The 22,072-nt window shown below is 37.0% G+C and overlaps 1 protein-coding gene and 1 long non-coding RNA gene across 5 annotated transcripts in view; one reads left to right on the top strand and one right to left on the bottom strand.

Annotated features, from left to right (window-relative positions):
- iqsec1b (IQ motif and Sec7 domain ArfGEF 1b) overlaps window positions 1–17,431 on the bottom strand; it is a 183,267-nt gene extending 165,836 nt beyond the window's left edge. For all 4 annotated transcript variants that reach the window (XM_084101634.1, XM_084101642.1, XM_084101638.1 and 1 more), the window contains exon 1: window positions 16,987–17,431. In XM_084101634.1, the coding sequence (XP_083957760.1) occupies window positions 16,987–17,273 (287 nt within the window). In that variant the 5' untranslated portion in view covers window positions 17,274–17,431. The remainder of the gene's footprint in view (window positions 1–16,986) is intronic.
- On the top strand, window positions 17,376–21,829 carry LOC311074768. Its single transcript, XR_014604361.1, has 3 exons — window positions 17,376–17,498; window positions 19,955–20,048; window positions 20,195–21,829. It is a non-coding gene; the product is annotated as an uncharacterized lncRNA (long non-coding RNA).
- The last annotated feature ends 243 nt before the right edge of the window (window positions 21,830–22,072 follow it).

The raw sequence follows: 22,072 nt of genomic DNA, 5'->3' as shown, positions 1-22,072 counted from the left end.
CAATAAATTCTGTTTAAATGCCGGTCATCAAAATGACATTTCATCACAAAATGAGAGGTGGGTTATTTCAAAAACAAATCACGATTTAAGGCTATTTTGTACGTCACTAAGCAATACAGCCAAACTTATTTCCCTATTTTAAAAAAATCTGACCAAAACAAAACAAAAACAAAAACAAAACAATGACAGACAATTTAGGGCAAAGTAGAGGTGGGAGAAAGGGCCAAAATCTTACTTCAAGTTATTTTATTTAATTGGTTTATTTTATTACATGAAACTCTAATCAGCCTACATTAAAGGCAGATCAACAAGTAGTACAATGATGATGTATAAATACAATTTAAATAATTATAATTATTAATAATTATTATAATTAAAATAATGAAAATTTGGGGGGAATATTTGGATCATGAAAATAACGTCACAACTCAAAAAAGTTTCTAAAAATAAGCTTAATTTGCTACAAAAATATATAGATAAAAACAGGCCCACATTAGAGTTAGTTCACTCAAAAATTACTCACAGTCAAGCCATCCTAGGTGTATATGACTTTCTTCTTTCAGTCAAACACAACAGGAGTTATATTTAAAAATATCCTGGCTCTACCAAGCTTTATAATGGTAATGAATAGTAACTTAGATTTTGAAGCACATCCATCCATCCATCATAAAAGTAATCCCTACGGCTCCAGGGGGTTACTAAAGGCCTTCTGAAACGAAGTGATGCTTTTTTTTGTAAGAAAATGTTCATATTTATAACTTTATAAACTATAATCACTGGCTTTCTGTAATGAGCGAACGCGAGTCGAGTTCTGGTCAAAGAGTGACCTCTGACCCGATGACATATCAGGAGTAGCGCACGGTTAAGTGAGAGTAGACGACTCTCACAGTTCAAACAAATAGGGCTGGGCAACAAACTCAATCTCCTCCGACATTTCTCTTTAAAAATTCTCGTTTTAGACTTCCACTTCGTGACCAGTGCTTTGTTTAGTTTTGGTCTATCCCCTGCGCTTCCACGTTTGTCAATGTCATGCGTCGGGTCAGAGGTCACTCTTCAACTGGAACTTGATATATATATAAAAATTTACGAATGCATATTTTTAATTTTAACAAAACTTAGGACAGGTGGTGGTGCTTGAAACACTGCTCAGTGTTTCTGTAAAAACAAAAACAAAAAAAAACTAACAATAATACTGATAAGATTGATGAGCATTAGTTCCACCCACTACAAGAGAAACCGGCATTCATTTCTGAATAATTCTGAAGTAACGCAGAATGTTTTTCAAGAAAATACAAAAGAGAATATATGAATTTACAAGTAACGTCTGTCTCTGTCTCTCAACACTAAACGCTCTCAGCTAAGCGACAGTGATTCCTGCACCTTCACACTATTCTGGACTATATTCTGTGCTAAACTTATACCGTATAGCGTCTAACTCAAAGTACACTGGCCAGTGAAATATACCAATGTGTTTGCCAATGGCATTATTGACATTATTTAATCGCCTAACATGAAAATGATCGCATATGCAAGTGATTTACTCACATTTTAGAGGGTTGTCCCCTTCTTGCTCAGGCCCTGGGGCTTCAGCTTCAGTAAAAATAAAATAGACATTAAATAGAACATCCTATTATGTTCTTTTGATTTTGGCATGACATATGAACCAGACACACGCTCGACAAATTTATGAGAGCCACCTGTCTACAATGCATTATCTGTATGCATATAGATAACATAACATTCTCCTGGTACAAATGAATGAACAGTGAAATATTGACTCTCATTCCCAGTATGTCCTCCTGAGAGATCCACTAAGCGTCCCTTATGCTTGGACTCAACAAGGCCATACCCAAACCCAAATCACCATCAATCAATGTGGCTTGCAAGGAAGCTTGTTTTCTCAGTAGGCTCCCTAGACAGAATCCAATAAAAGCTCCTCTTTGTCAGGTCTGGCTCATGCTGTAGGCCTTTGGTGACTAATAGCTTAGAGGCCCTGCTTATCAACTGTAGAATCAATCGTCAATTACAGTTTACCACTGGTGTAAGGCATGGCTCATCGAAAGTTGTCCGTGGTTGTGACAATTCCAAATCAAAGCATGAGAATATACTCCAGCCTCCCAAACAAGAACACAAATAAAGAGGTGATGGCAAATAACCAAGTAGCAAATCTTATGGACAAACACTGCCTTAAGAGGTAACAAATATTTTCCCGAGAGATTATTCAACAGCCGCCTCACCCGAACTTTCTATAAACTGCAATTTTCCTCATTTTAACACAACATTTCCCGTCATGCTCTGGTAATTATGTTTAAATGCAGCACAAAGTGTTATAATCTGAAGCACCAGCCAGCTAAAACACATAAAACTCTAACAATGGAGCAATTAAACGGAACAAAACACAGGGATTTTTCCTTTTCTATGCTCAGCATGGTAAAATACTGCTGGCAGGCTCAGACACAGATCATCTCTACCATTGTAGGATATCTCTTGCATTGGCTACATGATAGATGATTTCCATTTAACCAGCTGATAATATCCCATGAGAATCCCCATCACGACGTTACAAATGGAAGGCAACAGTCGCCATAAAGTCAATTCTCGAAACCTAGGACCATCACCTCACTACATCAAAGAATATGAATGAACTGCAGAGTAACTGGAAATGTTTTTTTGTTGTTTTGTTTTTAAAGTGAAGATAGTTATGGGCCATTTAGATTTCACACTCTAAACTGCCTCCAGCAGTCCTCATACACCATAAACGTAACAGGGGAAAAGTATGCAAACATTACAGATAATTATAATAATCACTTGTGGCACTGCAATAATAAATATCCAGTAAAATAACAGAAATCGTTTGTCTGGAACATGAGTCAGCTATACAGTTTAGTATACATACATTATATAAAAATATTTGACCACAGAATGCTGATTTAATGTCATATTATTTTGGAGCAGCGTGATCTCATGAGAATACGTGTGTATTTTTACGTAAAGTGTAATTCTACCATACGTACATTTACTTACGTTTTATACACACAGAAACGTATAATACTGACGTATTTACAGCACTAAAACGTAAAATATTTACGTATTAACAGCACAAAAACGTAAATTATTTACGTATGAACAACTCTACCGACGTACATATTTGTACGTATTCTTATTTATGCATATTAAAATCGTGGCATTAATGTTTTGACTCTATTGCATTCAAATGTCTTATCAATTACGTTTTCAGTCGCATTTATTATTATTAAATGCAGTTTACCCAATAAATAGACTAATAACCATTCGCTCTGTTCGTGCCTTCTGCTGCAAACTCGTTTCGGAGGATTAGCCTACATGCAGTTACACAAGAATACACTTTAAAACCTTAAAAATACCTTAGAAAGTAGTTACTATGTCTGACTTCAAAGAAACTGATGGCAAAATTTTGGAAGAAACCGTACAGCACCTTAAAACATCAACCTGTGCTCTTGACACACTTCCCACATCATTTTTCAAAAGTGTGTTAAATAGTTTAGAAGCAGATCTTCTAGAAGTGGTAAATGCCTCACTTCTCTCTGGGAGTTTTCCAAACTCCCTGAAAACTGCAGTTGTCAAGCCCCTCCTGAAAAAGAACAATATGGATAAGACCATATTAAGCAACTATAGGCCGATCTCAAATCTTCCTTTCATAGGCAAGATCATTGAAAAAGTTGTCTTCAATCAGCTGAACAAATTCTTATGCTCGAATGGATACTTTGACAATTTTCAATCTGGTTTCCGACCGCACCACAGCACAGAGACAGCGCTCATAAAGATAATAAACGACATTCGCTTAAATACTGATTCAGGCAAATTATCAGTGCTGGTATTACTCGACCTCAGTGCTGCATTTGACACTGTCGATCATAACATACTTCTTGACAGGCTGGAAAACTGGGTGGGGCTTTCTGGGAAAGTCCTAAAATGGTTCAGGTCATACTTAGATGGGAGAGGTTATTATGTGAGTATAGGAGATTATAAGTCTGAGTGGACATCCATGACATGCGGAGTCCCTCAAGGCTCAATTCTTGCGCCACTCCTGTTCAACCTGTATATGCTCCCAATGAGCCAAATAATGAGAAAGAACCAAATTGCTTACCACAGCTATGCAGACGACACACAGCTCTACTTAGCCCTATCGCCTAACGATTACAGCCCCATTGACTCCCTGTGCCAATGCATTGATGAAGTCAACAGTTGGATGTGTCAAAACTTTCTTCAGTTAAACAAAGACAAAACTGAAGTCATTGCATTTGGAAACAAAGATGAAGTTCTCAAGGTGAACGCATACCTTCACTCTAGGGGTCAAACAACTAAACATCAAGTCAGGAATCTTGGTGTGACACTAGAGTCAGACCTTAGTTTCAGTAGTCATGTCAAAGCAATAACTAAATCAGCATACTATCATCTGAAAAATATTGCAAGAATTAGATACTTTGTTTCCAGACAAGACTTAGAGAAACTTGTTCATGCTTTCATCACCAGCAGGGTGGATTATTGTAATGGACTCCTCACTGGCCTTCCCAAAAAGACCATAAGACAGTTGCAGCTCATACAGAACGCTGCTGCCAGGATTCTGAGCAGAACCAGAAAATATGAACATATCACACCAGTCCTCAGGTCTTTACACTGGCTCCCAGTGAAATTTAGGATTGATTTTAAAGTATTATTACTGGTATATAAATCATTTAATGGCCTAGGACCTCAATATATTGCAGATATGCTCACTGAATATAAACCCAACAGATCACTCAGATCACTAGGATCATATCAGCTAGAAATACCAAGGGTTCACTCTAAGCATGGCGAGTCTGCTTTTAGCTATTATGCCAGCCGCAGCTGGAACCAGCTTCCAGAAGAGATCAGACGTGCTCCTACAGTAGTCACTTTCAAATCCAGACTCAAAACACATCTGTTTAGCTATGCATTTAATGAATGAGCACTGTGCCAATGTTCGTCCGACTGTTTGTACTGTACTGTATTTTATTTTTTTTATTTTTCTAAACTGTTTTAATTATTCTTATTTCTTTTTATTATTTTAATTTCTTCTATGTAAAGCACTTTGAATTGCCACTGTGTATGAAAAGTGCTATATAAATAAACTTGCCTTGCCTTGCCTTGCCTATTTAATCGTTTAACCATTTTGTAATATTAAGTTTATTTACAGTGAGACACAAAATGCGTTTTCTCCAATAGAACAATAATACACCAAAACCCAACATAAATTCACAAAAGACATACATTTTATTAGCTTGATATTATAATCCAAATCTTTAGAATCCATACATTTGCAAGAAAGAGATCCAAATTCAGCCCTTTATCCAGTGAGTGATCTTCATTTCCATTTCACAGGCTATCAGCAACGGACTGTAACTGTCAAATTCCGCGCTCGTGATGAATTTAAATTCAAAAATTGCGCCCTCAAGAAGCGTTACGACATGTTTTACGGCAGTAATATCAAACGCTCATTGGCTCTCGCCACAGATTGCGACATGCCGTATTTCAGTCGGTAAACTACATTTGAAATGGAGAAGCGCGCGCGCCTTCACACAGAGCGAAGCCGGATTAACATTTTCATGGATTAATAACTTAAATTCTGCTCTGTACCTCATTCAAAACTATTATACTGAAAGAGAGGACTGTGACTGCAACACATCGTCATGTGAACGACTTTTGGTACCGGTTTTGACATTTTCGCAATAAATAAATTATTGTGATTACACGTATGTTGTAATTTTTCTTCATAATTGTAGCCTATGTAGTTTTAAGAAATTGTTATGGGTAGGTTTAGGGGTAGGAGTAGGATTAGCTGCTAAAAAAATCTTTTAATGCTATATTGTTAATAAAATTGCCATTTCCCTACACATCTCTGTACGTTTTGTCCTTTTTATATTCTGTATAAAATGGGTAACGTTATGTTTAGGTTTTCTATCTTTGAAAATTAGAGTATTAATACTACGTATTAACAATGAGACCAGGCTGTATAAATGCATTTATGGATATACGTTGAATCTATACGTATTTTAAGTTGTAATACGTAAATATAGATACGTATCGAACCTGAAATAACGTCCATATGATACGTAAAAGTCACTATAATACGTAAATATATATACGAATTGGATCGTTTTTATTTACGTCTAAATATGTACGTTTCGTGTGTGAGATCAGGCTGTTTGGACAGCTGTGTTATAAATAGAGACAACATACTGCGATAAAAAATATATACTTTGCATAAAGAAAACTTTAGGACAATTGAAATTTATATTTGTATTGATTTAGGCTATTTAGCATTATGACACTATTTTCAATAATACATAAAGCATATTTTTACTTTTTTTTGGGGGGGGGGGGATAAAAAAACGATTTGCTTATGGAAATGAAGCTTATTTTAGTATGTAGTTGCATTATGACAATTTCTACAACAATTAAGCAAGCACATTATATCATTTTAAATTCTAAAACAATAAATAATTTCTCTCTTTTTTTCTGATTTTGGGGTGTAATAAGACTACAACCACAAACCCAACTTAAGACAGAAATGTTGCTCTTTGATCGTCTTCAATTTACAGTTGTTTACAGAATTCATAAGTAGGAGAAATATGCCACATATTGTCAGCCCTTTCATATGCACAGAGCACATTGAGACATATAAAAAGACTTCTAAATCCAAATAAATAAACAGAGAGACACTCTCCTACTGCAAATGAAAAATCATTATATAACTGTGAGCCCTGTCATCTCATTAAATCGTATTCCATCTGCAGCACACTTTTCAAAGTTCCTCACTTTTCCAGATCCTGTGAGGGTTCTTAATTCTGGGACAAAATATTAGAATGCTAAGCCCAAGAAATGCACATTTTATGACAGGAGTTTCAATTTGCAACTAGTTCTGCACCAGTAAACAATATCCCACGCCTCTGCATTGCAACTAAAAGATCGATGGCATGAGCTATAATAGTACAAAAAAAGCAATATTACTGAAATATCCACAGATCAGCAGATCACTGTAGATGGATGCATTTTCATATTTCATTTCAATGCATTTTTCATTCATTAATTTAATGTTGATAGGTTCTTTTGCTGAGAACCTCACCGTAACCTCAATTTATGCCACAAATGCTATTGATTGAGTTTAACTTGTACTGAACCCAGAATATTCCTTTAAGCCTCAGATACCTGCGGTTTATTACAGTCTTATATATTTTAAGCTTAATATATCATTAAATATACACAATCATGTAGCCTACAGTATTTCGCAATTTTACCAGTCACATACGCCTTCAATATGTCATTGCCTCACAGCGGATCTCATGTTTGTTTACTTCTCATCTTAGTATTCAAACGGCAGTGTAACACGGCCACCCAAGGGTTTCATAGTCTGTTCTCCACTATCCGAGATGGATGTCACTCCCTTATGGAAAAACACATCATAGGCGGCACATGTTCTGCTTCTGCCCTGGGCTACTCTGAAATCCCATTCATACACTTAATTATCCCTCACGGTGGAGACTGAAATGTGCCATTTGCAGTCATACAAGCTGCAGGTTACTGAACCTGAACACATGCTACCGCTTGCTACAAAGACACTGTATAATGGTTCCTATGGAATAATTAGACGATTCATTTTAAGTCCTTAGAAAACAAAGGTGACGTTAAAATCACTTTTATATTCTAACAGACTAAAAAAACTAAACTTTTGCGGAGGGATAGGAATATCTGCAGCCAAGGATATGCACTACTTCTGGCAACAGTGTATTGTATGTCTGCCATCCATTGATTTTGAGTTAGAGATGTTAGTGCACTGCATAGTGAACGGTATGAGATTCAATGCAGTTCCCTTGAGCTACGTGTCCTCGACTGATATAAACTTGGCATTGGTGATATTTCCCTTTAGGAAAGTACCGTACAAAGAAACTGGCTTGGAAATTAGTGTACTTTTTGTACTATCACAAAGGAGACTACAAACACAATCTAAGCCTTTGTTGAGAGAAAAATTAACAAATAGCTTAACGAGATGGTTCACACAAATAATTCTGAGAAAAATTCAGAAAATGAAACCTGTTCATTAATAAAGTGATTGTGTCTCTTCAGAAGGCATGGATTAAACCACTCGATTCATATGGATTAGGCTACTTGTACACATTTTTTTGTACTTTTTGATGCGTGAAAGTTTTTGTTGGATGGACTTGCAATGGATAGGCAGAATATTAAATATGAGAGTAATAAAAATATCCTTATTTGTAGGGGTGTAACGATACCCTAATTTCACGATTCGATCACGATACTGAACTCACGATACAATATTATTGCGATACTCCAAGACATATAATAAAAGGTAAAGAAAAAATGTACTGTTGATTAAATGCTAAATTTGATATAACATTGTGGGTGTGAATGAATAGGCTTGGACAATGGTGACACCAGAATTAATATATTCATGATTCTGAACCTGAAAATAAAGAATTATTTTAGACGAATATGCTTGCACTCTGTCACTGGCTAGATATATTTAAAATAATGTAGGCCACTTTTTACTGGTAACATAAGACTTATAACATAAGCATTATCAGGACCCACTAATATTCCCCCATTATTATACATATTCAACATAATATATTGTAGTTTAATGTAGTACTGACTCTGAAAACTTCAATTTGTTCTCACAGGGTAATTTTTATTTTGGGTGAACTATCCACGATACATATTGTCACTATCCACTAGGGCTGAAACGATTCATCGAGTTACTCGATTAACTCGATTACAAAAATTCCTCGAGGCAAAAACTCTGCCTCGAAGCCTCGTTAAATTCCTATGACGCGCACTATACGCGCATATCTGATTGTTTCACACGGACCGTTGTTCAATGTTCAGGAAGCACAGCACACCATAGCGCGTGATACATTTTGAATTTAGTTGGCGCGATGGAGAGTAAGATGTCCATAAACGGCAGACAATGTCTAAAGTTTGGGATCGCTTCCTTTCATATAAACAAGGTAACGATTCTGTCCCCCGCATTTTTTTTTTGTTTTGACCCAGCGCCAATATTCACGCCCGTGCCTAAGCCTATACATTGATGTTCGCTGATTTTAATCCCATACTGTATTTGTAGTGATGTCGTGATGCGGGTTGACTAGATATGATGTTTAGCTTTGATGTTTTTAAGTAGTAAACGTATTCACGTTCAATTGCAAGAGAGTATAGCCTAAAAAAGAACCCATTCACACACACACACACACGCGCGCGCGCACACTAGTCTCTCTCACGCGCCAGTCATACCAATTGCGGCAATGCATCACATATGCTTAAACTTTTATGTAGCCACGCAACAATAATTTCAGCATGCATTCACTGTATACACCGGGACGTGATGGAGGAACAAATATTGTATTGCAGTCTTTGCGAGACCTTGTTTGTAGGCTATGTCACGTCTGCCAAATAGTTACAGACAACAACAAAAAATGAAACTCCCCAGGCTGCTTCTCCAAATCCACTCGTACTTTTGTGGAAGACATAATCGGCTACCAAAGTAATTGAGCATAGAACATTTTCAATTAACAAAAAAATATAATAGCCTACTACAAAACGTGCTAATATACTTCAACTAGCCTAAGTGAAAAACAAAATGCTGTTCTTTTTCTATTTAACAAAATGCATATTTGCAATAAAACATTCCCCTTTTCAAAGCACACTTATTTTTTTTAAATAAATTGTATACATTGAGTACCTGTTTGGCTTGATATTTTATATTCATTTCATTTATTTTTGTTCTCCGGTGGGTAATTTGCAGAAGGTGCAATCCTTTTTTTGTAATGTTGTATTAAGAAGATAAAACTAAGGCCAAATGGCCTTTACTATTTAAGTTTGTATTCATAGTTTTACATGTTATACATGTTTTACAGTAAGTTGAATTAACTGTATTGTAATTGTTGGCACTGGCACTTATAAACACTAAATGGGTAAAAATTGCAATAAATAGGCTTAGTTTTGGAGCCAAATGTTGGAGTTGGAGTAAATACCTCTGTTTTTTTTGTTTTTTTTTGAGAAATAAAAGCCAAATGCTTGATCATTTTATAGCCACATCATTTTCGTTATGCATTATTTGTTTTGGTTGTTTAAAAACACACTTTTTTTTTTATCCGATTACTTGATTAATCGATCGATTAAGTGCTAGATTAATCGATTACAAAAAGAATCGATAGCTGCAGCCCGACTATCCACGATACATATTGTTGCATTTTTGTATTGCGATATATTGTGACACGATATATTGTTACACCCCTACTTATTTGTGTTCCGAATATGATTGGAAGTCTTACACCGTGTCATAACCAAACGTTATACATTAAGATTGCAGCAACAAGCAATTTGTCTGTCCACACCAGATGAGGCACGACTACGAGACGTGGCAAAATCAATCAAAAATCACAGTCAATCAGAAGAGTGTGTGGGCGGGGTCTCTGCAAGCACACTGCATTTGCAACGAAGTATTGCGCTTGCAATAGGCTACTTTATAAGTATATACGATATAATAAAGCTGACATATAATTTATTATTTCCTTCATCTGAGACACTTCAGACGTGCACTGTTCGCCATGATGGTTTTGAATTGCTTAAAATGTGAGTGGAATCACTTAGAAAAGGAAAATACACTTAAGTGCAAGCAACATGTGCAGAGCAAGTCTGTCATATTGGCTACATAAAATTATAATGAGAACATTATAATTGTGTGCTTGGGACATGGCTTTTAATGGTGAGACTTTTGTTTTTGTAATTAGGCTCTTAAAAATTTAGATTTGGATTTAGATTTATCGGCCAATATATCTGTTATCGGCTTTCAAATATAAAGATTGATTGGGCATCTGCCAAAATTTTCATATCGGTGCATCCCTATAGAATAGAAGAAACCATTTCTAAAACAGAATCCCCTGTCTCTCATGACGTATTGCTGTTGCGGCTGGTTAGGACAAAAACTCTGATTAACATGGAAAATATATTATATCACGTTACATATGGTTAGATCTTGTTAGAACACAATGTTATGGGTTTAGAACGACATAAGTTTGAGAAAACAATTTTCCTTTTTGTGTGAACAATATCTTTAATATCAAATCGTCCCCTTTAACCACAAAATAATATTTACAACAATGACAACTGCTTAAAAACCAACCAGTGGAAATTGCAAAATTTGAACATTTTGGCTGCTACTTCCTTTGCGAATATTAGAATATGTCACAAGCATTGCATTAACTGACATTTATATACAAAAATCACCAAGAGCTTCTTCACTAGCCATTTCAGTCTATGCTGCGATTGCCAGTTTGCTTCAGTCAGCACAAAGCCGTGAGCTGACGTGGCAAAGTGCTTCATGACATGAGGGCCAGCAATCGGCTGCAGCAAAAAACACCGGTCTTTTAACTCTCTATAATATGGTGCAGAAACAATGCATATCAAATACAGTCCCCTTCTAAGGTGAACCGCAACACACAAATCATTGGCTGAAGTTTCATTGCCTACTACACTTCCATTCTCTAAATTACGGTGTGTGCTTGCAAGCAGTCACAAGCGATAATGGCACCAGCCTATGAAAAAAATATGGAACAGCAAGGAAACAGACTGTCAGAGCAGAGCTGCAAGTGTAGAAATGTTCTGTTATGACTTGGCGATATCCCTGTCAGAGCCATGACTTGTGCAAGAAAGACCAGCCAAGCTAAACATGCTGCTTTGAGCTTTGATTTCGCTATTCAAAATTCAGACCCCCTACAGAAGTTGACAAACTCAAGTATGTTTAAAACATAAAGTGCCAACAGAACAAGAAAAGACCTGTCTTTTTTTATTTTTTTATACATGAACAGCACAAGAGACTTGAATTGTTTTCAACAGCTATGAACCATAGTGAACCAAAATACCAACATTTGCTGCAAGAAAAATCTTTATTTTATATGTTTGTTGAAAACTTTTGATAGTGATGCATTGATGTAATAGATTTAGTCACTGAACAAAATTTATCAGTGACAACTTCGCCTTTGTGCAAGAAGCCACCCCTCAAGGAAACGCTTTATTTACGTCATTTGTTGCAATGTCTGCATGTCTTAAACATCCAGGGCTGCGTTTCTCAAAAGCATTGGAGATGAGTTGATCATAGAGACCATTGGTGCCAATAGGTCAACGTTCTATGGACCATGATGCTTTTGAGAAACGCAGTCCAGGGTCCTATACCGAGAAGCCGGTTTAGGTGGCTAGCCAGGTATGATTCAGTTCAGGGACTAAACTGGGTTTTAGGCACCATGGAAGTGGTTTGGCTTTTAGCAGTGTGTATTGCAATAGTAACATACGCTCCACAGCAGAAGTTGGACCAATCAGCTGTAAGCAAAAGGACACATGTCTGACACAATAAAGTCACTCCCCCTTATTCTCCTCCTAATTAAAGGTAACTACATAGCAAATGATTTTAAAGACAAAATCATCTAGCTTTTAGCAATGCTATTTATAATAATTTTGTATGATTTAGATATTATTAATGTAATTATTATACCCTTAATTCATTACACATGTACAATTTATTATTAACCACTTAGTTTAAAAGAATATAAATATATTAAATGTAAAATAAATAAACTTTAGAATCAATTGATAAAGCTATAAAAATGACTACATGTGATCTTAAATGTTCTATACTCTCTATACCTACATCAATTATATAAACTAACTTCACAAATTTTACTTGGACTGATATAGTAAGATTTTTATTTTAGTTGTCCTCTTTCATATACAGATATCTTCTTCTTGCGGTGTATTTAAAAAAAAAAAAAACTTAATATTTTCCAATCTCGTAATATTCTGCAAAAGAGAGAAGTGAATCGCTGTTTCACTTTTCCACAGAGCATGTGAAAAAAACATAATATTTTCCAATCTCGTAATATTCTGCAGAAGAGAGAAGTGAATCGCTGTTTCACTTTTCCACAGAGCATGTGATTGGCTGTTCACTACTGCTGTCACACCTAAACTCAGGAACAAAGCCTAAGTTGATAGAGAAAGTTGATGATAAAAATCATGGTACCAACAAATCCTGACTGGATTGGTTTGGTTTTGTAAACTCGAAACTAATCCTGTAACCTTGAGGTTGTTCAACTATCATCATGGTACAGGCCCCAGGTGAATATCTAAGTTATGCTATGTTGACACTCCTCCAGATATTCTACAGTTGTAAGAAGCTGCAGAATAACTAGTGGTCTTTCCTTTGGTGTTAAAGTCTGTCAAATCATAAGGATGTGAGATGATCGGAGCGGATGATCTTTTCAAATCCTCATGATTTGAATGACTCTGGGTTTAATACCAATGGAGAATGAGAAAAAAAAAGACAACTATAGTGAATTTGCATGCTTTATTGTTATTGCCTGTGATATGAAGTCATATCACGTCCTTTGGTACTAAACTGTTAAAATCATGAGGAGGGAATAAGATCAGAGATGGTGATCCTCAAAAATCCTCATGATTTGAAATACACTTGGTGTAACACCAAAGAGTGAAAAAAGAAAGCCACTCCATTTAAGCTGCAGGAGGAGTGTTAAGATGGCATAACTTAAGAGGAACAAGTAGTCACAAATCAAGTTGTGTCTGTGATATTCTTAGCATTGTATCTCAAATGCATGATTTACTGTTGTCTGTGACATAAAGTCATCCTTTCTCATTCACCTTTGGCATTAAACTCAGAGTCCTTCAAATCATGAGGATGTGAGAAGAGGGGACATGATCTTCTCACATCCCTGTAAATTGAAAGACTCTGGGCTCAGTACTAAAGGAGAGTGAGGAAAAAGGAAGCATACTTCACATCACAGGCAGTCTCAATGAAGCATGCATTTAAGACACATTGCTATAAATATAATATATGCAGCTTTATGACTATGCACATTCCTCTCTCCTCCAGTTATTCTGTAGAATAAGCTGCAGAATGACTGGAGTGGTCTTTTTTCTCATTCTCCTTTGGTGTTAAACCCAGAGTCCTTGAAATCATGAGGATGCGAGAAGATCAGAGCAGATGATCTTCTCTAATCCTCATGATTTGAAGGACTCTCAGGTCAATATCAAAGGAGACTGAGAAAAGAAGATTAGATCACATTAAACAGGCAATCACAATGATGCATATTAAGATATTGACTACAAATAGCATGAACACTTTTCCACCTTCGGGCCAAATGGGTTCCAGGACAGTGAGGAACAGTTCCAGTTGCGTTTCCGGTTTAGCATGGTACAAACAATTCTAAGATAAGATTTCTCTAACCAACCTCCATCATGCTGGTGGAACACCATTAGTGATGTAATGATGTTCTGCAAGTATAATACAGTATTATCTATTAACTTTTCCAGGTACGTTACACTGTCATACAAATGTGTGTGTATACAACTCAAACAATACAGTGATTGTTCTTTTCGAGAACCTTTCTGTTTGTTCATCTCCAGTGAAATAACCTCTCTGCAAATGATGATAAACATTTTATCTTCTTTACTCTGCTTCACATGTGCCATAGCAAAACAAAAACAAAACAAAAACAGGAAACCAGGGATAAAGCAAGCCCAATAACTGAAATGTTACCAACAGTACCATGCTTTACACAACTCTTGCACCACCGTCGTAACAGCAGATGTATGTTGTGTATAGTAATCCTAATTACACAGCACCACAAAAAGAAATAAACTGTAACCATACCAAAGAGAACCCGATGGTGGAAAAGAGACTAAAACAAAGAGTAGGCTAAGCATAATCAGCATATTATGAACAGATCTGTTTTGACATTCAAGCAGGCACAGATAAGTCAGGCATATGCAAAAAGCAAACAGGCAAGTGGAAAATGAAAATGAATGGGCAATATTACACCACAAAGCTCAGTCATTGTAGAGCCAGGAATAAAATTTAATTATATCTTCCCTAATCGTAAGAACTGTACAGAACAGATACAGTATTTCAATCTCACAGAATCTGCACTGTCTAGAAGAAAGGTGAAGGTGAAAGCCAAACTTTCTACCTCTCTGCATAGAATTACAACAGAAGTTACTGACAAAATACACTGTAGAAAGTGCAAGTGAAGTGCAACTCAGCTCATGAAACATCAACATCTTTAAAGGTTACCTCTTTGGGTGCTATAGCAGAATAGAAAGTTATTTCACAATATAAACGGTAAAAATAAGAGATCATGAGATCAGCCAGTGCATTTGCATTACAAGGGATAATGTGACAACTGCATGTTCGCATACAGCTAAATTCCAAATCCAACTCCGGCTTAAAAACACCACGTCTTAGGGAGAAATTTATGTTTCTGACTCATCCAAACACTCATGTAAATTTCCATAAATATGCCAGATAAACACTTATCTCTTGCAGTGAATCCACTTGGAAATCCTAACACACTGCAGCAAGCCAGCAAACCAGCAAACCCCTCATGTAGTGTGGCACCAGAAGCTGTGTGAGCTCCTGATTGTCAACATAATAAAATAGTAGCAGATTAGAATAGGCCAATTCTTCAGAGTAGCCTTGTGACGTAACACTGCATTACAAACTGCATCGAAAATGAGGTTTGTGTAGGAATTCCAAACGGGCAGTACAGCTCAATCACAAAGATGTGAATTTGATCTCATTTTAAAGGTTATATTACAAATAAACAGGCCTAGCGTTACCTTAAAAGCAGACAAGGATAGAGTGTAACTAGCTAATGTTTGCCATTTTAGTCAACCTATTAGTCTCACAAAGACTGGCTGAAATCCATTAAAAACCATCACAGCTGGAAAACAGATGTTCCCATGATGAATTCTCTTAATTAAATTGGGAATTTTCTTATAAAAAAATGATTAAAGAAAGTTAAAAAGAGGATTTTTTTATTTTTTGTCATACTAAACCTGACTGCATAATGTACTGTTGAACCATAGGCTATTGGCTCCAAGGTTGCTCTCTTCGGATTACAGATGAGGAAAACGGCTTCATTTCATTTTATTTATAATTTTTAAAGCTAGACTTCGTTAGGGCGTGTCACACTTAGCCCTGTGTTAATTATTTTAAAACCTGGTTAGCACTGCTTCACACCGTGGGCTACTAAACCCTTGTTCTCCAGAGAATGTTGATTTAGCGCGTTGTTTGGCAACTGGCAACCCATTCAGAGCTTGCGATAATAACCATTCATGAGCTTTCTACAGTTCTTCAGAACTATCACGCGCTGTTTAGTCTTCATGTTTGAGACAAACGGTTAAACATGCGAAGGCAAACGAGTTTACTGAAATGATGAAGAGACTGCATTTTTGCTGTGTGCCAACCGGTGTGGATCTACTTGGCAACATTTCCTTAGATGGACAAGCCGTTATTAAATAAAGATGCGTGCTATATTTGTCCAATCAACGTTGCCTAACCTCATAAATATGCAAATAAGAACATTAAGCCGCATTTACGAAGGTACAGTGTGAAATCTCGAACCATGTCAACCCTGGATTATTTACTAACCCCGGAAAAAGTATGAACAACACGTTGAAACGTGGAACAAGACAGCATTGGTGTACAGAATGACGCTGTGTGGACAATTTCAAGTGTCAAAAGCCTGTCAAAATCGAATGCCGTCGACATGGGTGTGTGTGTGTGTCCAAGCAAGATGCCTACCACAGCATTTTGAGCATCGTAGAAAGGAGCGTATTGTTCAAAATTGCTTTTAATGTATCTTTTCTAACTGACTGCTGTGCTCCCTGGGGGTTATATAAATTAAACGCCCGGTGACATTTAAGTGTTGGTATTTACTCGCACCCAAAGCCTTCCCATTAAGCGAGTCTGTTACTGAGACCCACAGATACACACTCTTCTTCTAGTCGTTTAAAAGAGCAGCATATACAGCTGACATCCCTGCTTAGAGATATTCCATTCATACACAGTCCAAACGAGACACGAAACCAGCAGTGACAGCTTTGCAAAAGTGGGACTCTTACTTTTCTTGGATCACGTTCTCCTTTATGGCACCCAGCGTGGGGTGACTGTTGCCCTGTTGTTGCAGTCTGCAGGTGGCCAGGTGCCTCTGGTGCTGATCCTTCAAGCACGCGTTCTCTTGACAAAGATCACACACTTGCTGTTCTAGCTCTTCAATCCGATTCTTCTGCTTCTCCAACAACTCCTGTTGGGTTTCGATGATTTTATTGAGCTCTTTCAGGTACTCCGCCGCCTTGCTGGGGTTTTCGGTCGGGTTTTCCATGTCGATGTACGCGAAATGCCCGTCCATGGGGCAAATTCGATCCGCTGAGCTGGGTTCACAGCCGCTCCGCCATTGTTTATGTTTGCTGGCACTGCTGACTGCTGTCGGCGCTCAGTACTGAGTCCTGAAGTTGCGCTCGAGCGCTCGTCCGCTGCAGCGCGCCGTCCAGAGGCTCGCGCTGCGCCACAATAACTAACCCGCTCCGTGGATGATGTTAAATCCCTTTAACCCTTAAGTGGGAGGACTGTTAAGGTAAGCAGTGTTTACTGCGCTATTTTTCGAGGTGCATTATTTGCCCGCAAAAAAACAACAACAACAACAGTTACTGTACAACCTGCTTAAAATGTTTGAAAAGCATAAACATGTCGATCTTATAGCTGTTTTAAGCTGGTGGTTTAAGCTGGTGTTCAGCTGCATGGTTTAAGTGGTCAAGTGGGTCTCCCAGCCTAACCAGCTAAAACCCTGCTGAAAAAATAAGGTGGTTTGCTGGTCAAACTGGTGTTGAGCAAGATTGAATGGTCTCCCAGCCTGACCAGCTGACAAAGAATCTTAAACCAGCCTAAGACGCCCGATATGTTGGCTGGTTTTAAAGAGGTCTAGGGAATTTTTCCTTGGTCTGGCTGGGGGACCAACTAGACCAGTTTGTGATGACCAAATAATGTTACGACCAGCGGCAAACAATATTAGACTAGTTTAAGATGTTCCACCCCAAAAGTGCCCAAAGTGTCTCATCTCAGACATTTCAACAGGTGCTCTATCCAAACCACTCCTGCAACAGAATAGAGAGGCCAAAAGGGAAGTTACATTTTCATGAAACATCTCATTTTCACTGGCACACTGACTGTTAAATCATGTCCAGTGTTTTCTGCCATTTAGCTTTAGCCAGTTATAGCTCATTACATCATAATACATGCTTAAAATGTTCTGTTTTCCCTGGTCATCTTTGGATTATATGGCATTTATGATTTATAGATCAATATATTTGATTTAGTTTGATTCATCTTTAAGTAAATGTTATTTTTAGCAAAAAAAATGTATACCAAAATCAATATCTCTGGATCATACATGTTGCATTTATGATGTATAGATCAATGTATTGAACGTTTTCACGTCTCTAAGTAAATGTTATTTTTAGCACACACACACAAAAAAACTCTTTTTTTTTTTATTTGCATCATCCTATACATGCAAAATAAAGGGTTAAAATATAATTGCACACTGGGACTGTGTCTCAGTCCTACTGAGTGCCCTCTGGTGGTTGTATTTGGCAATAACAGAATGGGTTTGCCAATTTAAGATTGATCTTTATGCCAGTCGGTGCAAAACAAAACACGATTTACTTGATTTATTTTTCAATTTGTTGGCATGTTGGTGTGTTGTATAATTCATAACAGTTACAGTTATAGTCGAGTATTGCTTGGTTAAGTTGAATAAATAGTTACATGTCACCATCTGAGCATTTCAAGTGACAATAAAAACAGCATTTGTCACTTAAAATAGATAAATGACTGGATCTAATTATAGCACATGTCCAGTGCAATGCATAGCATATGCAAGCTGCCAAAAAAGAAGAAGAAAAAACTGATTAGGGGAACTGTTTATCTTCCCAATTGTCATGACAGCCTGTGTTCTGAGGCATATGCTGTTTGGTGCTCTGTACCTGTGCATTGTGCTGCTAATGAGAGAGAGACACCAGATAATGTGCATTATTCACACTTTATCCTCTGTGATCACAAAGACGCTGTCTCCATCAAAGCCTCGCAATGATGACAAGGATGGGCTGAGTTTTACTGTAAGAGCGTCTGCCTTCCTCAAAAATGAATCTATTTTTAGAAGCCTTTGTCTTCTTTTAATTCATTTTTCAAACTAACTTTTAGCAGATTACATTGTGGTTTGGAAAATTAGAACTAGGGAGGAAAAGGTCATATGTTGTAAATGCAAACGATGTTTATAAGGAATAATCACCTTAATGGCATAGTTTATACACTGCCTCTTACTGAAACAACATTGATTTTTCCAAGTAATGGTGTGTGCATTTTGACATACACAATGGCATTTCCAAAGTGCAGTTTCGATATGTAATGATATGGGGCAACAGAAAGAAAATGCAGCCGGTGCTCCTTTATGAGACTGACAAAACACTCATGACATTGTCTGGGAAGACTGCTTGTCTGTCAGTCATGTTTGACTCTTTTTGCACCGCACATTTAAATATTTACAGCAATTCATTGTCTGTAGGGCAAACAAGGAAGCATTTTTCCTTGTAATTTTCTTCTCATAAGCTAGTGTTTCTAGCAGATGGGCGTGCAATGAACGCAGGCCAACAACATAAGTCCCACAATCATAAGTCAAGTCTTTTAATGAGGAACTGAGACACAAACAGTCTACAGATAGTTCTAATTTGCTATGTATTCTTTTAAAAATTTATTCTTTATTCCTTTAAATTCAGAAATTTGTATTTTGTAGTATTTTTCCTTTCCTTCACCAATCCCTTTTATTATTTTTTTATTTTCCCCCTACAACCACATTGCACATAGTGACCGACTGGCCAGTTTCGGCCCAGATGGTAAAATACACCATCATCTGAACAAATTTGCCATTGATGGCCATTCAGAAAGAGCTGTTTATTTGGACTAAATCAATTATTTTTCCTCAGAAACTGTATTATATTATTGTTGTTTCACCAGTGATCTTTTTTCTTTACGCAGGTCCATGTTTTCCTGGACTGGAAAACTACCATAGAGATAAAGTAGAAGAATAGAACTCAATGAAAATTAGACCTCCTTGCGCTAGTCCATTCTGGTATGCAACACCCCTTTTTACATCTACATATGTTTCCTGTTTCATTTAGAAATGCATCAAATTACAGAAGTAAAATGGGATGTGAATGCTTCATGTTGACTCTAAGTTTCTCTGTGTTGTTTATGGCCCAACTGGTTCCTCACTAGACTATTACTCCATGCAACCTGCCTAAACAGATGTCAGACTCACATAACAGACTTGCATCAATCCTGTTGGCACATTAGCATGTTGCTGCAGTCTCTGCCTTTTTATGTGCATTGAATTCTTTAGCAGCATCTAAGTGGAACGCTCATCTGATGTGGAATCTAAAGATACTGATGAGATTTGCCTCATTTCGAAACATTTAGAGTGATTATGTTGCTTCTCTTATTTATCTATCCGTGTTTTATGTTGCTGAAAACACATTCCATGTTGCACAAAACAGAATTCACAGCATTCTATGCAACACACATCTGCATTGCTAATGGAAGAGGGCTGTTCAAGATGTACTATATTCTCATTCATCTGACCACACCAGACATTGCCAATCCTTCTTAATCGAATGCAACCAGTTCTGCACTGCTCATCTGCTGTTCTGCACAAACACTCTCACAGATCAATTACAGATGAGGACCTGAGGTATATAGAAAAAGAAAAAAAGAAATATGAGGTATAGGGTACTCAACATTTTATTAACAATCATTAAGTGGAACTATATGGTTCCAATTCCATGGAAACCAGCTATTCGCACCCACCTCTGTTGGCCTACTGACCTCTACAGTGAACAAGAAGAGGAGAGATCCTGGTTAGACATCCATGTTTATTCATGTCTTTCCCCATGCCTAGGTCTCATACATATCTCTAAAGTTTGCTTGCAGGCTTCATTGGCTACTGTTGCAGAGACAGGATACATTCAAGCCTTGGAATTGAACAGTGATTTTGAAAACATTACTGTAGCACAGGGTGATCATAAAGTATATCTGTGTGGTCAGATCAAAAACACTTTCTAGATTAAATACCTTCAAGTAGCGTTAACTTTACACCTTTTAGCCCTACTATAGCCCTACAATATAAACCTGAGAAAAGAACATGTATTTTGAGAGATAATAACACTTTTAGATATTAGACACAGCTGGTTTATATCTGAAGCGGAGATCCAAAGAAATGCCATTTTAGTTTATCAATCGGCCACCAGACTCTGACCAGGAACTGAAATACTGTGAGAGTCATTGTGACCTGTGACATTTTGTCCTTTCCTGTGAAGGGAAACCTGGACAAGCTTCATTTCTCAGCTTCCACTCAGCAAAGGCAAAGCAAATTTCTTATCTGTGCCAGGTCAGAGAGGAGATGCTGACTGTCACTCAACTCTTGCTCCCTGTTAAACACGCTTTGTGGGTGTGAAGGATGTGGGACACTTTTGGGAGCATTAAAAAGAAATTTGGTACAAATCTAGTCAGTTCACTTCCTTGTAATAACAACTTTCTCCCTGTCAGCTATGAAATGAAAATCCATTTTTGTACGGTACCTCCTAAGCACTGTTGGAGAGTAGCTAACAAAAAGCATGAGGCTCCTGTCATCTATGCTAGTAACTGTACAGGATAATCTATATTTCCCAGTGTTTACAAAGTGGTTTAGCTTTTCTGATCAACACACCATTTTTAGTAAAGTAGAGTACCTTGTTTTATTTTTTCATCACACACAACTTTTCAAACACAAAATGTTGTCTCTTTATCATGTTACTTTATTTAGTGAGCATTTTGTTTAGTTTTGTCACTGATCAAATAAATGATTCACTGATCAAATTAATGGTTCATTGATTCATTCAACCTGTGTATTTTTAAGCCAAATACTTAAAGGGATTACTTTAAAGCATTACTTTTATCTTAATTTTACTACAGACTTTTACTTACAATTTTACTACAAACTAATAGAACTACAATAAAAAAAATTAAAAAAAGACTTTTGAAATTGTAAATAAAAGATTTCTGGAATATGTTTTACAAAAAAAGTCTTTCTACTTAAAGGGGCTATATGCAACTGTTTCC

Source organism: Abramis brama (assembly GCF_963993115.1).
Source record: "Abramis brama genome assembly, chromosome: 23".
Classification (NCBI taxonomy): domain Eukaryota; kingdom Metazoa; phylum Chordata; class Actinopteri; order Cypriniformes; family Leuciscidae; genus Abramis; species Abramis brama.
The sequence above is the reverse complement of the archived record's forward strand: the minus strand, read 5'-3'. Positions and strand labels throughout refer to the sequence as shown.